The following is a 21,887-nucleotide window of genomic DNA, read 5'->3' on the forward strand; positions in this document are numbered from 1 at the left end:
TATAAGGAATATCTACATAAATTTAAAAAGATTAATTTAATTAGTTAATTTACATTATTTAGGTTGAAATGTTAGATTTATTTTCTATCACAAAGATTTTTAAAATTTCAATAAATATTTGTTAATTTTTATTTTAAAAAAAATTTTAGTGTTAATTTATTTATTTTTATTTTCTGTTTTATAATATCAAAAAAATTTAATAAATATGAGAGAATACTTTTAGAGGTAAAAAATCTTAGTTAAAAGTTTATATTTTCTAATATAGGAAATTTGATTTTAATTTGTTATATTGATGGGAGGAAAATGTTTATTTACATTTTTTAATTTAAAATTATTTGTTTTGATTTTTTAAATAATTTTAATTTATCAAAATATATAAATGAAAGTAAATGATTGTCAAAGAAGTGTTGATAGATGTCAATATTAAACAGTTAATTTTTTAAATAATTTTGAAGAAAATATTATTTCTTACCATAATAACTATGTATCACAATGATAAGAAAGTGTCTTTTTAAGAGTGGCAAGTCATTGACAAATAAAACAATTAATTTACTATTACATTATTGAATTTAGACATAATATTATAATTTGTTGAGGTCCAACTAAAAAATGTGGATATACACCTTGACTAAGATCTCAAATAGAACACGTTTCAATTTAATGAGCTTGGGAGTTCTATTATAAGAAATCAAGAGAGAAAATTAGGAATGGAGACATTTATTTTACACATTTTAGAGTAAGGTATATTCTTTTCTTTTTTTCATAGTGCTTGGAATATAACTTGCACATATTGAAAACATGCACACATAGGTAATTATAAATAAATAATTGCTACTTATTCTCACTCGTATTCTACTCCATGTTACATTTAATTACTTAATTGACTCATCCAAGATAATCTCAATCAATCAATAAATTCAATCTTCAAAAGAAAGAATTTGAGAAAATCAATTTTAAAATAAATCATACATGCAAATTTCAAGTTTCAAAAATAAATCAAATTAATCTTGAATACTTATTACGTCATTCAATTGGTAGGCATTCAGTCGTTTGAAATTTTTTTTTTCAGGTTTTTTAAAGAAATGATTGTGGTGAGGGGCCCAACACGATAGACACAAGTATGTCCATTTTGAGAAGGCAAGTGTATGAGTTCTAGTTGTAGGAAAGCTATTACCGCCCTCCCAAAAAATGGATGGAATGGGAGGAAAACATGTGTTTTGATTGTTACTATACTAGGCCCAACATTACTTTGGCTACTTTGAGTTTGTTGTTAATTGGCATGGGTACCTCACTTGGTGTTGGTTTGCTTGTGGTGTGGAGTTTATCCACAATTTATGAAATTGGGTTTAGTTTTGTATGTGTGGTTATGAACTTTGGGGAATGACATGTCTTATTAGTTTGGATATGTGTATATTTTTAAATATAAAATAATAAATATATAATATAAGTCAATGGGTCCTTGGTCTACTAGTGAAGTTGAATGGCTCCAAATGAGCCCACCAAGGATCTTATGAGGTCAAGATTGTGCCCCGAGTGAATTTGACGGAATGGATACCCCTCAATCCTTAGCTATTAGTTGAAGAGGATTCAACCTATTGGATTGTGATCTTGTATTAGGTAGTAAAAACTACTCTATGAAGGTTCTTGTTGGAGGAGGTTTCAACCTATTGCCTTGTACCCTCGTATCAATTGGCAAAAACTACTCTATGAAGGCCCTCATTGGGCGTGTGTGTGTGTGTGTGTGTGTGCGCACGTGTGCGTGTGCATGTGCATGTGCATGTGCATGTGCGTGTGCGTGTGCGTGTGTGTGCATGTGCGTGTGCGTGTGTGTGTGTGTGCGCACGCATGTGTGTGAAGGTTCTCGTTCGATGAGGTTTCAATCTATTGCCTTGTACCCTCGTATCAGTTGACAAAAAATACTTTGTGAAAGTCCTCATTGGGCTTGTGTATGTGTGTGTGAAGGTTCTTGTTGGAGGAGGTTTCAACCTATTGCCTTGTACCCTCGTATCAGTTGGCAAAAACTACTCTGTGAAGGCCCTCACTAGGCTTGTGTGTGTGTGTGTGTTTTTTCAACCTATTGCCTTGTACCCTCGTATCAGTTGGCAAAAACTACTCTGTGAAGGCCCTCACTGGGCTTGTGTCTTTGTCTGTGTCTATATATATAGTTATATTGTATTATTATTATATAGTTAAAGTGGAATAATAAAATAAAATAAAAAGTGTTTCAAGAAGGATATTTCCCAAGTGCATTTTATATAGATTATTTTTAAGATACATATGCTAGTGTATTTTTCTTTTAAAAAATCATGACATCTAAAATGAGATATCAAGTTAGGATAAATTAGAACCCAACACATAGAAAATCCTTTTAATCAAAATGCAATCCATTTTGAATTATGCAACTCAGAAGTAGAAACAAAACTTTCCTCAAATTACAATCTTGAAAATTTAATAGCATAATAATTATAGAGACAACAACCAAGGTTTAAACCTCACAAGTTGCTCTCTATCATGTCAACAATGAAGAGTTGCTTACCTTGGTTTTAACACACCAAAATTTTAATTCCTCCGCTTGGATTTTAATATCCCAAGCACATTTGAAAATGCCCTTCCCGCTCTCTCCGCATTTTGAGTATTTGTTTCCCACTACACAAGCTACTCTCGCTCCCACTAACATTGTCCCTTTTGTGCCCTCTGTGCTTGAGTTAGCTACATCAAGTGTGGCAATGGCTCTTCCTAGTGAGAAGGCTCCCAGGGACCTTGTGATTAAGAATGTTGACGGTGTGTTTGATGAATACTAAGGAGGGGGGGGTGAGGGGGGGGGGTGAATTAGTATGCCAAAAATCTCTGCACTTAAACACTTTGCAAGACTAACAGTAAACTGGTAAAACAGTTTAACAAACAAATCGGTTAACAAACATGCAAACCAAATAGCTAATAATGCATTCTCCCACAGAAGCACAAACACCATAACACAATAGATTTTGACGTGGAAACCCAAATGGTTAAACCACGGTGAGATGGAACTCACAAGTAACTATCTGCAGAATAGGAACCAGGCCAGTTAAAGTCTTACAATGTTCTTTACCAGAACAGATCCTGTTAGGAATCTCAATCTCTGTTAGGAGATAAGTCTGATTAAAGACTACCTTGCTAGAGGATTTCAGATCCACAGATGTGAACCACCTTGTTAGAGGATTTACAAAAAGGCTTTTGGGCCTACCCGATTAAGGGCTACAGACTTGTCAAAGATGTGAGTAATCAACAAGTGTTTGATCTATCTAATAGCACAGACTGCTCAGTTAGATCCTTGATACCTCATTCTTAATGCACTCCTGCATTACTACAGTCTTCTACACATTCATATTCTTTCCAACTCCTCAACCACCTTAAACCCTAGCAACAATATAAACTTTTGCTGCGACCTCATCAACAACATAAAACCCTAGACATGATGTCCTTATAAAGGAATCTGATTTCATGTCGGTCCAATAGGATTACATTACAATTTCTTAGGTTCAATGAACCTGGACATACTTGGTACCATGACACAAAAAGCATCGTTAATGTGTCGGCGCCGTCAAACAATCAGTGGATGGTAACTCATCACAAAATGTCGGTTGGTAACTCATCATAGAGTATTACCGGTTCATACAAAATGTCGATTGCCGGTTTGACAAAAATGAAGACTGGTAAAAATGTGTTATGCCGCTTTGGTCCTTCGTACCGCTTGGGATCAACATGTCGCTTCAGACCGGGAAACACATTCCGCAAAACATCAATAGTCTAAAGACTATAATTCAACATACTGATTGGAACAAATACTGGTTGTGCTTTAACTCATACATATAAAGAGGATCTCAATGCAAGTGTGTGTCCATCAATGACAATCACAACATAAACATCAAAAATGCCAACAATCTCCCCCTTTGGCACTGATGGTAACACTCAGGAAAATAAAATTTTGACATCTAAGTGTTTTACAACAAAATCATGCCATTAGAAAAATTGCTCCCCCTAAGCATATACACTATCCCTTTAACAATACAATGTATAGCATTTTTGCATATAAAGTATAAACATTGAGATATTCAAAGCATATAATCAAAATTTTGATTACCAGATACTTCTCCAAATAGAATTCTTCTTCTCCTTTTCCAACAATGACAAAGTACAGCTGAACAACCTGTTTTTATTTGATATAAAAAATAATAAAAGTTTATGACAAGGAATGATACTTGTCAAAGACAAATTTAAAGTCCTACAAGAATTTTCATCGACAAAGACCAGGACTCAAGTAGGGAGGTGGCTACTTCTTGCTCTGTCTGCATCTGGGAGACTTGTTCTTCCATGGCATCAATTGTGCTCATCTCCTGTGTAACTGTTAAGGCATCCAAGTCCAGATAGCACTTTTGAAGAATTTGCAATCGTGGGACTAGAACCAGTTGTAGCTCCTGCAAATCTCTAGACCAAGTGTTGATCTCTTGCTCCATTTTTGTTGACTGGATGTGAAACCAGTGAACGGTTTGCCCATAAGTTGTAAAGGAGTCAAAAGGCGACTTGAATGTGCTCAAGTAGGACTGCAAGTCCTTTTCAAGTTTTTGCTTCTGAGCTAGCACATCATCATAAAATAGATGGGGTTGGCAGATCTTGTTGAGTAGCAGATTCCCTTCATCTAGAGCGTCCCTTATATCCTTGTGTTCTTTCTTTAGTTCAGCCCGGAGCTCATTTAATTTCTTCACCAGAGCTATATTAAGAGCTTTTTGATGCTCCTTCTTGACATTGGCCTCTACTGCCTCTTCAAGGCTTTGCACCTGATCATCCACTACTATGTATAGGAGCTTGAGTTTAGCAAGTGATGAATCAGTGTTGGGAAGGTTTGTACCGGGTATCAAACTGGTAAGCGTATCCACAGCCGCTTGAATTACATCCTGCTCCTTCCGTCGAATGATTTCAAGGCGCTCTTGAGCTACCTTGATGCTTTGCATTAGCTCCGTTTCACTTGCAGACTGGAGATCGATAGGACTGGTGAGATCAGCTGATTTAGCTTGACTCTCGGTTGCCTTCGGAGTCTCCATCTGGGTGCTCTTCTCCGCTTCTCCTGTCTTGTCCTCTTCCGCTTTCTTCTTCTCCACTTCCTTGTTCTCCTCAGCCTTTTTCTTTTCTGCTTCCTTCTTCTTCTCCTGTTCCTTATCTTCCTCTTCCTTCTTCTTCCTTTCTGCTTCCTTCTTCTTCTTTTCTTCTTCTTGCTTCTTTTTCTCTTCTTCATCCTTTTTCTTCTTCTCTTCTTCATCTCTTTTCTGCTTCTCTTCTTCATCCTTTTTCTTCTTCTCCTCTTCATCTTTCTTCTTCTTCTCTTCATCTTTCTTCTTCTTCTCTTCTTCATCCTTTTTCCTCTGCTCTACCTCTTCTGTTGCTGCTTCCTGTCTGTCCTTGGCTTGCTTATCAACCTGTTTAGCCTGTTGGTTCTGCCCTGTTGCCTCAGATGGTGTTTCCTAAGTAACATCCTCAACATCTAGAGCATCGACATCAATGGTGTCGATTAGTTCAACAACCGTATTTCCTTCATCATCAAATACTTCATCCGATTTGGATATAACTGGTTCTTCTTCAGCTTGTCGGTTGGCTAGATGCGCTTTGTGAGTCTAGACAGCAGTTCTCATATACAGATGAGTGTCTTTTTCGACATCAACAACTCTACCTTCTAACAGCCAGAGTCTTTTTTTTGTAGTGAAGAAGAGTCCTTTATTTTGGTCAATAACATCAAACAATTCAGAATTTGACAGGTCGGGAAAGTACTGTGCAAAAACTTTCTCCCTAATTTCCTGTTCCTTTTCTATGGCAATGTGCCATCTATTATCTAATGACATATATAAAGAATCTGGTGTCTGAGACTTAATCTCTGAGGGCGGCCGGTCATTAGCACATAAATACTGAATTATTTCCTTTTCAACTGCTTCCTTTTCATCATCATTAAAGTCGTCAAAACACTCAATTAAGTCATTTAACACTTTCCTCCTAATATTCTTTATTGTTCTTTGAAAATGTGTCAAAGGTTTGTAGGAAGAGATATCTATATTTACCGGTGCAGAAGATGTTGGTTCATTCTTTGTATTCCTCTTTCCTCAGACACAATTTCTTCTGAGTCTGGAGAGGTATTCCTTGTTCCGGTTTCTTCTTGGCTGGTGACTGCTTGGTCACTTTTGGAGTTGCAGTAGTAACCGATGCAGATGCTGCAGGCACTGCCTTTGCCTTCTTTACTACCGGTTCTTTTTCTTTCATTGCTAGTGGTTCTTCAACCGGTGCTATCCTCTCTAGGTAGGTGCCAATTCTCTTCACCTTAGGATCAAGCGGTGAGGCAATAAGGGTAGAGGCATACCCTTCCAGCATATCGTACATCACCTCATAGCCCATTGGCTCCACTTCTTCCTGTCTAGGCTCAACAACCTCCATTATGCATTTATCTACTTGGATGGTGAAGCAAATATCGTCTTCATATTTCTTGACGATGTCACTTGATATCCTCACTCTTTGGCTCATCTTCCTTCTGAACTCATCAAAATACTTGTTCAGAACATCAGGGTAACCGGTTCCAATTGCTTCAATGCTTTCCTTGATTTACTTGGTTACCGGTTGGTCACCAGACCATTGGACATCTCCTACTCCTGGAAAGTAGCCTTGGAAATAGAAGAACAACCCAACCAGTAGTTGTCCAATCTTGAACCTTAGTGCATTATCATGTTTGATCGACTTCAAATTCAACAGGAGTTGTCTCTGCATACCGGTGCACAGATCAAATGATGCATCCTCTTTTATCATCCGGTAAGCGGCATTTACCGCTACAGCAGATACAGAGTTAATTCTGTTGGCTGAGAATGTATGGTATCCAATCACCATGCATGCATACTTAACCAGATCATCCTTGATAGAATTTACTGTCATGCCTCGTGAGTCACTCACTGAACCGGTGAGCTTGGACATTTCAGTTTTGCTTACCGTCCTTAGGGCTGGCACTTCCCCTGTGTCGTAGAATCCGGTGACTACATGAATTGCCTGTGGTGTGATGTCATGTGTTCTCTCCAGGTACATCTTATCACCATGGACTCTGCTCAGAATGATCCTTATATGATCCTCTGTGAAATCTTCCAGGAAGTAAACAGCATTGTGGAGGTTTTTCTTCTCCAAAATATTAAACTCTGGTTTGATCTTCTTATCTTTTCCACAAAATAAACCTAATTGGGTGTGGATAGCTAGAGACCCTAGGTCTTCTATCTTGCAATCTATGGAGTCAGAAATTCCCTCTTCTACTATCACACCAGCCGGAACTTGTGATAGGACATTATACTTGGACTTCCTTTGAATAAAACTTGCAGACTCGACAGATGCACTAGAACTGGTATGAGATGCGGAAGCCATGATAGAAATCTTAAGAACTCGAGAAATACCTATTGAAACACGTGAAATTAGGGCTTGCCGATTCTCCTTCACTTCACACTTCGTCGGTTGTTGAATCACCGCTTTGTGTTTTCCACTTGACCATTTCCAGTTTGAATTTGAATCTCCTTCACGGTTTCTCAATTTCTCAAAATCTCTGCTCAAATTTCCCTTTCGTTGCTTTGCTCTTTGAAAACTTTTCTTCGCTCGAAAACTGATAGTGAGAAATGATTTGAAAAATGCTTTTAAACATATTCCTCACCTACCGTCATTAATGCTCCTCCATTAGGGCGTAAACCCTAATTTGCCTTTTTACTGTTTTCGGTCTTCTGCCAAACGACAGATATAACATACCGATTAAGGTCTTTTACCGGTGTAAACCGGGGTTCGAAACATTTTGTTGTTTTCTCCCCCTAAGCTTTTTGAAGCTTAGTTTGTCGATTCCGTGATTTCCACACTAGGTGCAGAAACTGGTTCCTCTTGTAACACCATTGGTTTCTCCTTCCAGATTTTGTTCATGTCCGCTTGAACAATGTCAACATCAATGTTTCCTTCCGGAGTGACTGGTATATCATCAAATATGTTCCTTCTTGACCTACAGAATCTGGCAATGTGACCCGGTTTGTTGCAGTGATAGCAGACCAATCTAGGTGCTCTCCAAGGTCCATTGTTCAGGTTTCCATTCTTCCTTCTGCATGTTGCAACAGTGTGACCATGACCATGACAGATCATACAATTTTCTCTCCATCTGGTTGCCGCTCGATAACCACCGCTTCTTGGCTGATGATTGAAGGCATTAAACCGGTTGTGATTCCAGTTCACAAAAGGTTTAGGACCAAATCCTTGGGTCCTCTGAGGATATCTTCCAGTGTTATTCATAACAGATCTGCATTCAGATGCTCTATGCCCATACTTGTTGCATGCATAACAGTGACCATCAAATCTATAGGATCTAGGCTTATCATTTAGGAAATAAGGAAAATTGTTGTAAGCCTTACTCCTACACACATTTGTAGTATGTCCTTCTTTAAGATAGTTAAAGCAAACAGATTTAAACTTTTGCTTACCTTTATCCTTTGATGTCGATTGTTTCTTTGATGTTCCAGCATTTGTACCAGAGGTCTCACCTTCCTCATGACCGGAATAACCAAGTCCATTGGTATTCTTGACTGGTTCGGCAGATTCAAGCTTTTGCTCTAGCTTGACAGTGCTCTTGTTGAACTTAGCAAGTATTTCCTTTGACTCAAAGAGTTCTTTGGAAATAGCAACATTTGTTTCCAACAGGTTTTCATTCGCAGAGATGGCAGTGTTCAGTTCTCCTTGCATGTCTTCCTTTTCCACTTTGCTTGCATGGAGTTGAGCATTTAGGGCATTCATCTCTTGTTTCAGCTTGGAGATCTCATGATCTCTTTCTTTCACCAGATCTTCAGCTTTACTCCGGTTCTCAAGCTCTTGACACATCCGGATAGTTAGTCCTTCCAACTCCTTTCTCAGGTTGGAGTTTGATTCATTTAACTTATTTACTTCAGCAATTAGGGCTTCCATGTCTGCTTCATCTGAAGAACTATTTTCAAATAGCTCCATCAGTTTTTCTGCATGTTCTCTCCTTTTTGCTTGAGATGCCTTGTATTTGACCATAAGATCATCATAGGCTTGCTCAGACTTAGTGAGTCGGTGGGTAAGTTCCCTCAAAGTGTATTCCCCCATATCTCTTTCCAAGTGGTTAAACTTATAGAAAGGTTGGCTCTGATACCAATTGATGAATACTAAGAGGGGTGAATTAGTATGCCAAAAATCTCTGCACTTAAACACTTTGCAAGACTAACGGTAAACCGGAAAATCAGTTTAACAGACAAACCGATTAACAAACATGCAAACCAAATAGCTAATAATGCATTCACCCACAGAAGCACAAACACCATAACACAATAGATTTTGACGTGGAAACCCAAATGGGAAAACCACGGTGAGATGGAACTCACAAGTAACTATCTACAGAATAGGAACCAAACCGGTTAAGGTCTTACAATGTTCTTTACCACAATAGATCCTGTTAGGAATCTCAATCTCTGTTAGGAGATAAGTTCGATTAAAGACTACCTTGCTAGAGGATTTCAGATCCACGGATGTGAACCACCTTGTTAGAGGATTTACAAAAAGGCTTTTGGGCCTACCCGGTTAAGGGCTACAAACTTGTCAAAGATGTGAGTAATCAACAAGTGTTTGATCTATCTAATAGCACAGACAGCTCGGTTAGATCCTTGATAGCTCGTTCTTAATGCACTCCTGCATTACTACAGTCTTCTACACATTCATATTCTTTCCAACTCCTCGACCACCTTAAACCCTAGCAACAATATAAACTTTTGCTACGACCTCATCAACAACATAAAACCCTAGACATGATGTCCTTATAAAGGAATTTGATTTCATGTCGGTCCAATAGGATTACATTACAATTTCCTAGGTTCAATGAACCTGGACATACTTGGTACCATGACACAAAAAGCATCGTTAATGTGTCGGCACCGTCAAACAATCGGTGGATGGTAACTCATCACAAAATGCCGGTTGGTAACTCATCACAGAGTATTACCGGTTCATACAAAATGTCGATTGCCGGTTTGACAAAAATGAAGACTGGTAAAAATGTGTTATGCCGCTTTGGTCCTTCGTACCACTTGGGATCAACATGCCGCTTCAGACCGGGAAACACATTCTGCAAAACATCAATAGTCTAAAGACTATAATTCAACATACCGGTTGGAACAAATACCAGTTGTGCTCTAACTCATACATATAAAGAGGATCTCAATGCAAGTGTGTGTCCATCAATGACAATCACAACATAAACATCAAAAATGCCAACAGTGTTAGGACTGGATGCTACAATACTTGGTCCTAGGGCTCACCCAAACCCTCTTTTAGGATCTACTGCAATGACTCAAAGTTATCCCCACATTGTTCAGTCTGATCTTGCTTGTCGCCAACATGTTTTATGGCCTCTTTCTTGTTCCAAATCCTCTTTCTTGTTCCAAATCCTCTCCTATCATTGTTTATGGCGAAAACATTGTAGATAATGATGATTTTTACTGATGGCATGGTCTCGTATGGTTGTTCTCCTCCCTCGAGCCTACTCTTTCTGACCCACAAAACTGGGTCTAGACCTCTTGAAATTTTTGGTGTCTGGTAAGACCAAACTCTTTCCCTATGCTAAGGGATTTTTTATAGCTGATTTTGCTTTGTCTGATGACAAAAATTATGTGATGGGACAACCTTGGGTCTAGGGAGAGCATTCTCTTTCCATCAAACCTTGGACTCCCTCTTTCAATCTCCTCACTGAACCACTCTCTTTGCATTCGGTCTTGGTCAAACTACCTAATCTTCTCCTTCACTTTTGAGAGGAAACTTATGGTGAGGCTATTAGAAACTCGGTTGGTTGTTTCTTGAAGGTTGATGATTCAGCTTCCTACATTGGGTCACTTCACCTTTTCTAACATTCTAGTTGGCATTGATATCTCCAAACGTCTTCATGGGGATGTGGTTTTGATGGTCAGGGACAAACCTTGGATGCAACCACTAAATTATGAGGGTCTCCCCTTTTATTGTTGACATTGCTTCGCTACTAGCCACCTAGCTTTGGACTACTCTCTATCGTGTCAAAAAGGTGTTTCTACTTAGTGGAAGGATGCTAGGAAAGGTCACTTAGTCGTTGAGGTTCCCTCTAAGTTTGACTTTTCATAGAATTCTACTAAGCTCCTTGAACCATGTGTGACTTTTTCGCATGCCCTGATGTACCTACCATAATTCCACTTACTCCTAGTTCAATCACACAAGTTTCTCCCTCACATCTACCGTCTTCTTTGGTGGTTGATGATATGCCTCATAATCTTGCAGCCCCTCCTCCAATTTTGGGTTATCTCTTGATTCCCCTTGTAATGGGGTGTTGGATGATAGTATTTCTTGTACGGTAGTTCATAGGAGAAAAGGTTCTTCTCCCCTTACTCTTTTGGGGGTAGCAAAAGAGAAGTCTTATTGTGCAATATTGAGACCCTTTTCTCCATCAGGTTCCAGCTTTGATCAAAAGCTTCCTCTCTTCTTGTCTTTCCCAATTTCACCTCTTGTGAGATTCACCCCTTTAGCCTTGATGGCTAACATTGGATATGGGCTCTTCCCATGCTTATCTAATAAAAAACATAAAATGTATAAAAACCAAATACCTATAAGCCTAGAACATGATATTTCAAACAATTCTATTGTTCAAAATGAAACAAATCCATAATCAATCAATGTAACTCATGGCAAAGGAAAATCAATTCTACCACAAGAAGACCCTTGAAATCATATGTTTGACCAACTTTAATAGTTAAGTAAAAAACTAGCAAACTTAGACACACATAAATCTTATACTCCCCTCACAATAAAACCAACTACCTCACCATCAACAATCAAAAACCAAACTGTAGAATCAAATTTTATCATTGTGACTCAAAGGCACATCATTTGCCCGAGGATGGAAGGTAATGATGGTTGCTCTCTAAGGACTACAAGAAGGAAGCCACAATTAGAGGAAAAAATAATTTGAAGAATTGTGCCCCATCTTTTGATGAAGAAATGAATACTCTTCCCCTCACTTTGAATCATCTAATTTTGACAAATATAAGGGCAAGGGTGACCCAAGAGAACATGTAAAAGGAATATTCATGTCTTGCCAAGGGGTTGCATATAGTGACAATTAATCAAATTATTCATTTGTAGTTTAGGGTACAAGTTTTGGAATTATTTTAAATCTTCTGTAAGGATCCATCACAACCTTTGCAACCTTTGTCAAAATATTTGTCAAACACCTAAGTTGAACATGAATTTACAATAATAGATTGTTGTAATCCCAAACAAAGGAATAAAGAAAATTTATTTTCATTCCTACAAAGATGGAGAGTCTTAGCTAAGTAGATTCCCTTGGCCAACCTAAAAATGTAGTTGGGTAGCATCTTCATTCCCAACCTTAATCAAGAAATGGTCTTTCATCTACAAGTACTTTGTGATACTACCTCTACAAAATCATTGAAAAAACGAGTTTAGATTGAGAAAGCCCTTTTTGCTAGAGGATTGGTAAAACTTTATTAAAAAGATCATCAAAACCAATTGATCATTTTGCCCCCTTTGAAGTACATCATGCATTCAAATTCGCTCATCTCATGATTTTTTCTCTCTAGTTTCTTCATATATAAATTAAGACAATAGTGACCATACTATTTTGGATTAGTAGGTTGAATGATATGGTTTTCTTCATTGTTTTCATAATATAACTATTTTACTCTTCTTTTATTTTTAGGTCAATAATTATTTTACTGTCTTTTATTTTATAACATATATATCCACATGTAATTCAAACATTTAAGAATCTCAATTATCAAAAACAAAATAAATAAAATTATTTTTTATAAAAATTACATTAAAATTGAATTGTACTATAACCATTGAATAATTAAAATTTACAATGAAACAAAAATATATATCTTCTATTCAATCTAATAAAAAATTTGAGTGCTTAAGATCCAAATTCTATGTTTAAACTCATTCTATTTCTCTCCATTCTTGAAACTTTTTAAAATATACCAATCATTAACTATTTATTATTGACTAATTATGATTTTAAATTACTATTTAAAATTATACACTATCTAATTATAAATACATCAGCTATAAATTATATAGTGTGATCTAATTAAAAAAATTCTAAATGTAATTACATCTAATTTTTGAAACATTTTGTTTTTTTGGCAAGACTTTGGATGCATTCCAAATGTCCTCCAAAAACAAAGGGATGATTGTTTTGCAGTCTTGACAAGAAAGTATACTACAAGACAAACCAGTGCACCTAATCCCGACTCATACAAACAGAAATTGTACTTTAGCAATGACCTCATTTCAAACAAAACGGAATGATTAAATATGGGCAGGGTACAATTTTGGGTAATTTAAAGCAGAGCTACAAATTAGAGTGTATGAGGTAGAATAGTACAGTGGATCACGGAGCTAATGGCTCATATTTAAGATCTACAACGAAGTTCTACCTGTAGACACCTAAAAGTTGCACAATGAATTAAGTGAATTTTATTCATTTAATTATTCTTAATTCTTCCTATTAATTAAATTAAGATTTAATTAATATACCCTTTTTCTATCTAAGCCATTTAACTAAATACCTTCCCTCTAGCCATTTTAATTAAATTTACATTTAATTAAAGATATCAATATATCCCCTTTCCCATTTTAATTAAATCTACATTTAATTAAAATCTCATTTGCATTTAAATAAATCTAAATTTATTTATAAATCCCCCCACTTGCAAAATCCTACAAATGCAAGTTGCAACCAAATTAAAATAAAGCAATTTATTTTAATTAATTCTATTTTCCCTCACCCACTTGCATTTTCCTACATCTCCCACTTGCATCCTAAATCCTATTCCTAATTTCTTCTAGACCCTTCTAATCACTTCTAAATTAACCTAACCCATCTTCTAAACTTTGTCACATCCCTAAACAAAGGGAAGTCACTTCTCAAACCCTTGAAGTCTTTGATAACCATTAAAGGCTTCAAGTCTTCAACCACTTAATTTTCCAAAGTCTCCCAAACCATTAATGGTTAATTCAACCCTCTTACATGGTTAGAGACTTTTTGCCTAACTTAACCTTCATCCAACCCAAGGGTCTCATCAAGCCTTTAATGCTTTGACCATGATTATCTCTTAATCATTTGCACAAGAGTTTATCAACTCTTAATCCAATGGGTAATCTTAACTTAAGCTTGACCCTTACCCTCTAGATAACCATGATGTCTTCTCAGGCATTTAATGTCTCCAACCCCTTTTCTCAACCAATCTTATGTTGACATTTGTCACCATTTCATTGGTGCCAAATGCAAACATGGATTCCCAACTTTCAATCTTGACCCTTGTTAAGATTATCCAATCTTGACCATTCATTGCCCTGCTTTCCCTATAAATAGAGCCCATTCCTTCTTCAAAAAAATCATGTCTTTGTGCATCAAACTTATAGTCTCATAATATTAAGCATATTATCTCTCTTTGATAGAATAGCATCTTAGATCATTTTGATAGCATTCTAATCTTAGATATATCATGTTAGCTTCATCTTAGTATCATTTTCATACTAGTTCAAGCTTCATATCAATATCTTGCATCCTATCATCATCTAGTTTCATATCTAAATCATCGCTAGGATCTTGGTTGCATTCCATTTAGATCTTAGAATCATTTTAATCTCGTTCTTTAGGTTGTCATCTTAAAGAATCAAGTGTTCTTCCAAGCTGAGAGCTACCTTGAATCTTGAAGATCCTTGGAGATAGAGGAGCATAGAACGATATTAAAGAGTTTAGATTCTTTTTAACTTGTTTTGTTTGGATTTCTAACCTCTAATGCAATGTTTCATGTGTGTGTTTGAATTGTTCTCTCCTCTTGCAGGTTGATACCACATTTTTGACACACACTACCTTATAGTTAGCCCAATGAACACAACACATGCTAGAGAAGGATATGGATATTAATAGTTGTTCATCTTAACATCCTAAGCTCTTAGCTCTTAAATGGTACATGAGATTTTGATAATTTTTATTTTTTTTGTATATGATTTTGACAGTTTTTTTAGTTTATAATTACAACAAACACAAAAAGATCTCTAATACATCAAGATGTACCCCAATGAAATAGACCCACCGCCATCCAAGTAGAGCTTGAGGTTTCTATTTGAAATCTAGAACCAAAGCCTGTTCTCCAAGTTAGCCCAATACACAATACACAATTTTACTCGAGCGCCTTCAAAATCATAGCAAACTGCGATCTAGGAAAAAAGCTTAACATTCACAAAATCGTCAACCCCTTATTAGGTCACAAGTTATTATAAAACAAATTTAAAGCATCTAACACACTAGGTTGATTTTTCTCTCAAGGAAAATAATATTTGTTATGCTCTAGGCTGCCAGAATGCTATAATAAAGAAACGTTCTTGTCCTCTGAGAAACCATTGTTCATCTGGAAAGATCCAACCATCTGATTGCTTTTCCATGGTAATTTCGGTCAATGGTTATATTGTTTCAATTGTAAAATCCATGTCTCTAGCATTTATGATCCAACCATCTAAATGCTTTTCTATTTAATTGTGAAACCCATGCCTGTAGCATGGAACGATCCTACCACCTATCTGTTTTTCCATGGAGAATCATGGGCAACATTACATAGGCATGAGTTTTCCACAGCTTTTCACAGTTTATGACAATGATTTCAAGAGCTTTGTATACAATATATTGATGCAAAAAAGTAGAGTTGAATTCAAAACCTCTTGAAATCAACATTGATACTGTTCTAATTGTTTAGTAGTTGTTTCTCAAGTCCAGACCCATGGCTAAATTCAGGCTCCACTTGATTTGATGTATCATCTACGCGAGATCCTCAAATGACTAGTTCATGTATGGTTTTCCCAGGCAAATCTAGAAGTTCTCCTGGATATTTACTTTGTTACACTTTAAAATATTTATATTTCTTTTGGACTTTTGGCCATGGTTTGAAGAGCACTTTCATTAAACAAAACAGAACGTGGTTGAACAAGTAGAACATTAAGTTGCACGAATGTTTTAATATCAACGAGGAAATAAAAAAGTTGTCATGAAAAAGTTTCGAACTGTCATGTGGACTAACCACATTGAACGTAAAAAGGTATATTATATCAAAGAGTTTAACCCAACTTGGGAACATGGAGAGAAAGCATATTTAGGAGCAGTTATTATAGGCAAAGCAAGGCTATTAGTGGCACAATTGAGAACCAGTTCGCATCACCTCCAGAGCAAAACAGGCAGCTAGAAAAGGCCCATAGAGGTATGGGAAGAGAACTTGCTTGTTCTGCAGGATGGAAGCAATTGAGACAGAATGGCACTTTCTCATTGAGTGCACAGCGTATGATGATGTCCGTGCTCAGTACAAGATCATCTTAGAAGCTGACAACATGCACTGTTTTTTTGAGGAGGACAAGATCAACCAGACCGCCAATTTTCTAATCAAGATACGTAGCAGGAGATCAGACATCGAAAGGAATATGCATATTGTTTAAGGCTGTGAATCCTTGGTCACATATACTGAACAGTTTAGTGTACGTTAGTAAAATCATTTCATTAAAAATATGGCCAGCTTTCAAAATGTGCACTTATAAGGTCCCACCAAGTGCACTTGAAGAAAATGGCTTACAAACTTCTTGAGCAATACTAGTTCAGGGATTGTCTTTTTAGGCCAATTCATCAAGATCACATAAACGATTTCTTGGATAATACCCATTCAAATATTCATATATAGTGCATTTTTGTAGTGTAAAATTATGTGATGATTCAGTTACATAATTTTAAGTCAATCTTCACCAATGCATATTTTCATGAGTAAGGGAGATATTATGTGATGATTCAATTATATAGTTTCAAGTCAATCTTCACCACGGCATATTTTCAGGAGTAATGAAAATTATGTGATGATTCAACTATACAGTTTCAAGTCAATCTTCAATAGTAAAATATCTTTTAACAATATCATATTACAATGAAGATTGACTCAAAAGCATATAATTGAATCCAATTATATCATCACATAATTTAAATATTTCCATTTCCCCAGAATCTTTTAAATAAATTTAAAGAGTACTTCAATCAAAAAAGAAAAGAAAAAAATAAAGAGTCAAAAAATGCACATTTCAATCTCCCCACCTTTCTTGAGAAAACAACCCTTTCTGGGAAAGGGTTGTTGTTAGTTACTTAAAATCGGGTTGTTGTTAGTTACTTAAAATCTGTAGGTGCAAATACAATCATTGTAAGAGAAGGATGTAGCATCAAAAACTACAATGACAAAGCGAAGATACAATCATTGTAAAAGGGGACATAGCCTCAAAGACGTCAATGACAAAGCGAAGATACAATCATTGCAAAAAGGATAACCTCAAAAACTTCAAATGGCAAAGTGCAAATATATTGCATTCCAAAAAAATGAACTGCTGGTTACAAAATCAGCAATTATTACAATGATCATTGCATAGGCCCACCTGGGATATGGAAAGAGTGCAAATGCTAACTTTCAAGACTGACTCAAACATATAACTTGACATGTTGCAGACTTTGTGAAAAAACACTAACGCTATGTTATCTGCTTTCCAGCAAAACCGGTTGTTTCAACAAATTACCATAAACCTAATGCTTTCCACCAGACCCCTCCAATTCCGAGCCAAATGCAAATGTTTACTACAGAGATGAGAAAGCCATAACCCCACCATTTACCCAAAGGCACATAGTTAGCCCCATAGAACACTGGTGCCGATCCAATACCGTAGTGTGTAAGGCCACCCATAAGATTTGAAAGGAAAGCGAGAACCATCGCAGCGAATAGAGGTGGGGTTCCTAAAGCACTCGCCACTGATAAAAAGGCGGTGAACATGGCACCAATATGTGCTGCACCACTTGCAAAAAAGTAGTGGGAATAGAAGTAGAGCATAACCAATATTCCAAAAGAAAGCTGCCATGATAATCCAAGCCCACCTACAACCTGAAACACAATCAAATGCCTCAGAATATGCTAATTGTTGACAGAAAAAGGGCAGAGAAATGGCAGTACAGGATAATGCAGTCTGCGTAAAAAGAAATACCTTCACCACATTCTGGCTAAACCATGCGATCAGCCCATATTTATTGAGATAGCCAGCCATTGCAATAAGTGCAGCAAACCATGTAAGAGTGTCCCAAGCTACTGATTCAGCCAAGCACTCCTTCCATGTAACAACTCCTGTGCAGAGCAGGACAGACAAACCAAGGATTGCCGCAGTAACAGCATCCACCTTAATCATTCCTCCAAATATCCAGAGTCCGACCTGCCCAGAACACCGATAATTGTTAGCATCTTGGAGAATTAGAGTTACAGGAATTTACAGTGATGTCCTCCCAGCTTCAAACCATAAGCATAGTGAAACTAACATTACCACAACAGTCAAGATTCCAAAAGAGCAATAGATACTAGAAAGTGAATGAGAACTTCCATTAGCTGCAGATACTAAAAAGTGAAAAAATAAAACGACAGCAGTTCAGTAAAGTCCTACAAGCTTTAAACCATGAGCATCGTGAAAAGAATAATAAATAGTAATACTACAGTCAGAATTCCAAAAGTACGACCAATACTAGATAGTGAATAAGAACTTCCATTAACTGTATGGTAATAAGCTTCCATTTTGATATTTATAAACTAACTTGTGAAAATCCTATTGTGTCATGACACCTTCGAATACATTCTGCTTTTCTCAAGAATTTTCTCGTATAAAAATTTCACAATAGTTTCCTACAATACATTTTTGAACAGGTACATCTCAAACGTTAATATAACACAGGGTTCAAATTCCTCTTAAAAATGACAGGAACTGGAAGTTCCTCGATAAAACGAACAATTGGAATCCCATAAAGAATCATACATTGTTAAACAATATAAAGGGTAATAAGTAAGGTTATTATAACTTATAATCTTATTTCTCCAGAAAACAGCTTCAAAAGGCCCAGAACTATAGATTTGCCTTAAATATTCTAATTAATTTCCTTGACCAATCTCGGCTTCTGTACGAAGATGAATATACACTTGAAATTTTCCTTCCAGCTAACTTCTGGCCATACATAACTTCTTCCTCGGTAATTTATACAATTCATTCAATAAGTGCAAATCAGCATGAAGCCTCATCGAAGACGTCAGTCTTGTCTATAGATATGGATTTACATTTATATGCAAAATGTTCCAAACTCAAGAAGCACCCTAAAAAAAGAACTTCAGAAAAACAATAAAATCCACCTCACCCTGATTTTTTACAGAACAAATAACGAATAAAATGTGTAATTCCTTCAACATTCCCTCCAGCCGACTTTTGGCCCTGCCACACACATCCTTTGTGAGCATAAAATGCATCACTGATGACCCTGGTCCTAGTCATTTGGTAGGGATTTCTATTTGCCGGAAAAATGATCTGCTTGGAGAAACTCCATTAAAAAAGTGGTAGTTGAAAGAAGCATAAAACACAAGTCAGTGCCGCAGACTTTACATGTATGGCTCCAATCGATTTCTGTCCCCTAGTACATAATTTATTTATAAAAGGCGAAAAAAAAACATGTATCTGATCCGAATTCGGGAAAGAACACCACCAAAATCTAAATTTCTGTGACTAGAAGCGTCTAGGGTGTGAATTAAAATCCTGTTTCGTCTATTGGTCCGAATTTCAAATTTTGAGTAAAATAATCAGAATTTAATTTCAGATTCATATACTAATGTTTACAAATAACAAAAATAGGTTAATGGGATTGCAAAAAAATTACATCCTTATTAAAAGTTTATAAGAAGAATAGAGAATTTATATTTCACAATAAGCTGCATCGTCTTTCTGGAATGAGGGTTGAAGAAAGGAATTTGAAAGAGAACATGGAAACAAAAAAATTGTCTTAATGGCTGTAAAGAATAGGGACTCTGCTAAATCTCCTCCAAAAATAAAACTACGAAACCTTTAATCCTCAAGATCTCCTAAAACAAAAAAGAAAAAGAGTCAGCGTACTGTAAATTACCGTTACTAACAGAGTGAAGGCCATGATGGTCTCGTTCTTAGACATGGGCCCCATATTCTTGAGCTTCTCTCTGGCAAGCAAGGGCGCATCGGGACTACTCTTGACTGTCGGAGGATATATCACATACAGCAAAAACGGCACCACGATGAGTGAGACGAGCCCCGGAACTAGCGCGGCCAGAGCCCAATCCGTCCATCCGATGGTCTGCCCGATCGCGCCCGCTGCCAGGTTAACACTGAGCGGATTTGCTGCCATTGCCGTCAAAAACATCGCAGATGACACCACCGACGTCTGGAAGCAAGTCAGCATGAGCCACGATCCGAGCCTCTCTTCTGTCCCGTCGCCCACGTTCGAACCACAGGCAACGCACAGAGACTTCACCAAAGGCAGAAAGATACCACCCGCGCGGGCGGACACGGAAGGGATCGCCGGCGCCAGCAAAGCTTCACTAAAGACCAGACTGTAGCCCAGCCCCAATGACGAGCTCCCGAAGAGCGACACGAATTGGTAAGCCACGCGGTTCCCCAGCCCGGTTTTGATGAATCCACGGGCAAAGAAGAAAGCGAGGGCAATGAGCCAAGGGATCTGATCACCGAAGGCCGAAAAAGCTGCCGCAAAAGTTAGGGTTTTTGTTAACACGGCCGCGCCAAGCCCCATTAGGGCCACTGCGCCAAGGGGCAGCGGCTGCGTTATGATGCCTACGATTGTGGCTAGAAATATGGCCAACAGCTGCCAAGCATTTTTCGCCACACCCGCCGGGGCTGGCACCAGCCAGAGAATAACACCCGTCGCGATCGAAGCCGCCAGGGGCTTCAGAGCTGCTCCTTGCCATGGTTCCGGCGCTTTCGCTGCAGGGGTTGCTGCAGCCGCCGAGGCCTGTACTTTTACAAATTCTCGCTGCAAAGATTTCTCGCTCCCGCGGCGCCGTACAAGGGAGGAGCCGCTCAAAGCCCGATTCTGCCACCAGGTGGAAAAAAGTGGATTTGCATGACGTGCGGAGATCGAACCCCGGGAAAGAAATGGCTTGGCTGGAAGCGAGAGACGGGTTAAGGAGGCCGATGATCTGGCGGATCCACAAGAAATTTTAGGGCACGGTGCATGAAGACCGATTGTGGAAGAGGCTGCCAGGGCTACTGAAGACATTTTTTCTTTCCAGCCAGCAACCTGCCTGTGGGCTTAAAAACCGATCCTCCTACAGCAGAGAAAAAGTAGAGTAGTTCCCTATTTTACACCAAGTGACGGAACATCTGATGAGCACAAAATTTTCATTAAAAAAATGAGGAAAAGTTCTGTCCGATGAAAAATGTGTGGCAGCGGAGCTTTTTGCTGTGCAAAATTTCCAGCCGTGAGATGGGCTAGTTGACAATTAAATGCTTTGACGACACTAGGTTTAGTAGAATTGACGCCATTTTCTCGGGCAGCCCGCTGCTAGATCTAGTTGGAACTGGGCTGAGTGGAATCGGGAGTTTTGGGGGCTGAGATTTCAGGGAGGAGATTCTTAGTACGGCTTTTTTGGAATATTTCCTGCTGTCGTTTATGTAGCCTGCTTTGTCAGTTTATCAATTTTGCAACCTAACCAGAGGAATGGGGCCCTAGAAGTGGGGCTGAAAAGCCACTTTGTAGCACACGTCACTTCTCCCATGGAATTTGACAGCAATTTATCAACCATTTTTCCCGGTTTGACCAGAGCTCTGTTCAAATTTGATGGTCGATCCTGCCTGTCAAGCAAATTTTTGTAACAATTAGATAATTTTGTCCATTCTAAACTTTTAAATGGTATTTGGGATTTCAATGAAATGGAACATCTGATTTT

At 37.7% G+C, this 21,887-nt stretch overlaps 1 protein-coding gene across 1 annotated transcript; it reads right to left on the reverse strand.

Annotated features, from left to right (window-relative positions):
• Positions 1-17,440: 17,440 nt before the first annotated feature.
• LOC131074511 (dicarboxylate transporter 1, chloroplastic) lies at positions 17,441-21,654 on the reverse strand. Its single transcript, XM_058011147.2, has 3 exons — positions 20,075-21,654; positions 18,133-18,354; positions 17,441-18,032 (listed from the first exon to the last, which is right to left on the reverse strand). Exons 1-3 carry the CDS (start codon positions 21,215-21,217, stop codon positions 17,670-17,672), a joined length of 1,728 nt encoding a protein of 575 aa, XP_057867130.2. The 5' UTR covers positions 21,218-21,654; the 3' UTR covers positions 17,441-17,669.
• Between the last annotated feature and the right edge of the window lie 233 nt (positions 21,655-21,887).

This window comes from Cryptomeria japonica, chromosome 9, assembly GCF_030272615.1.
Source record: "Cryptomeria japonica chromosome 9, Sugi_1.0, whole genome shotgun sequence".
Lineage (NCBI taxonomy): Eukaryota > Viridiplantae > Streptophyta > Pinopsida > Cupressales > Cupressaceae > Cryptomeria > Cryptomeria japonica.

Excerpts from the sequence above, each read along its gene's own strand:
- LOC131074511 (XM_058011147.2), bottom strand. The coding sequence starts at position 21,217 with ATGTCTTCAGTAGCCCTGGCAGCCTCTTCCACAATCGGTCTTCATGCA. Across the intron at positions 18,355-20,074 it reads CCTTCACTCTGTTAGTAACG|GTCGGACTCTGGATATTTGG; the intron begins GTAATTTACAGT and ends TGTTCTGGGCAG. Across the intron at positions 18,033-18,132 it reads TTAGCCAGAATGTGGTGAAG|GTTGTAGGTGGGCTTGGATT; the intron begins GTATTTCTTTTT and ends ATTGTGTTTCAG.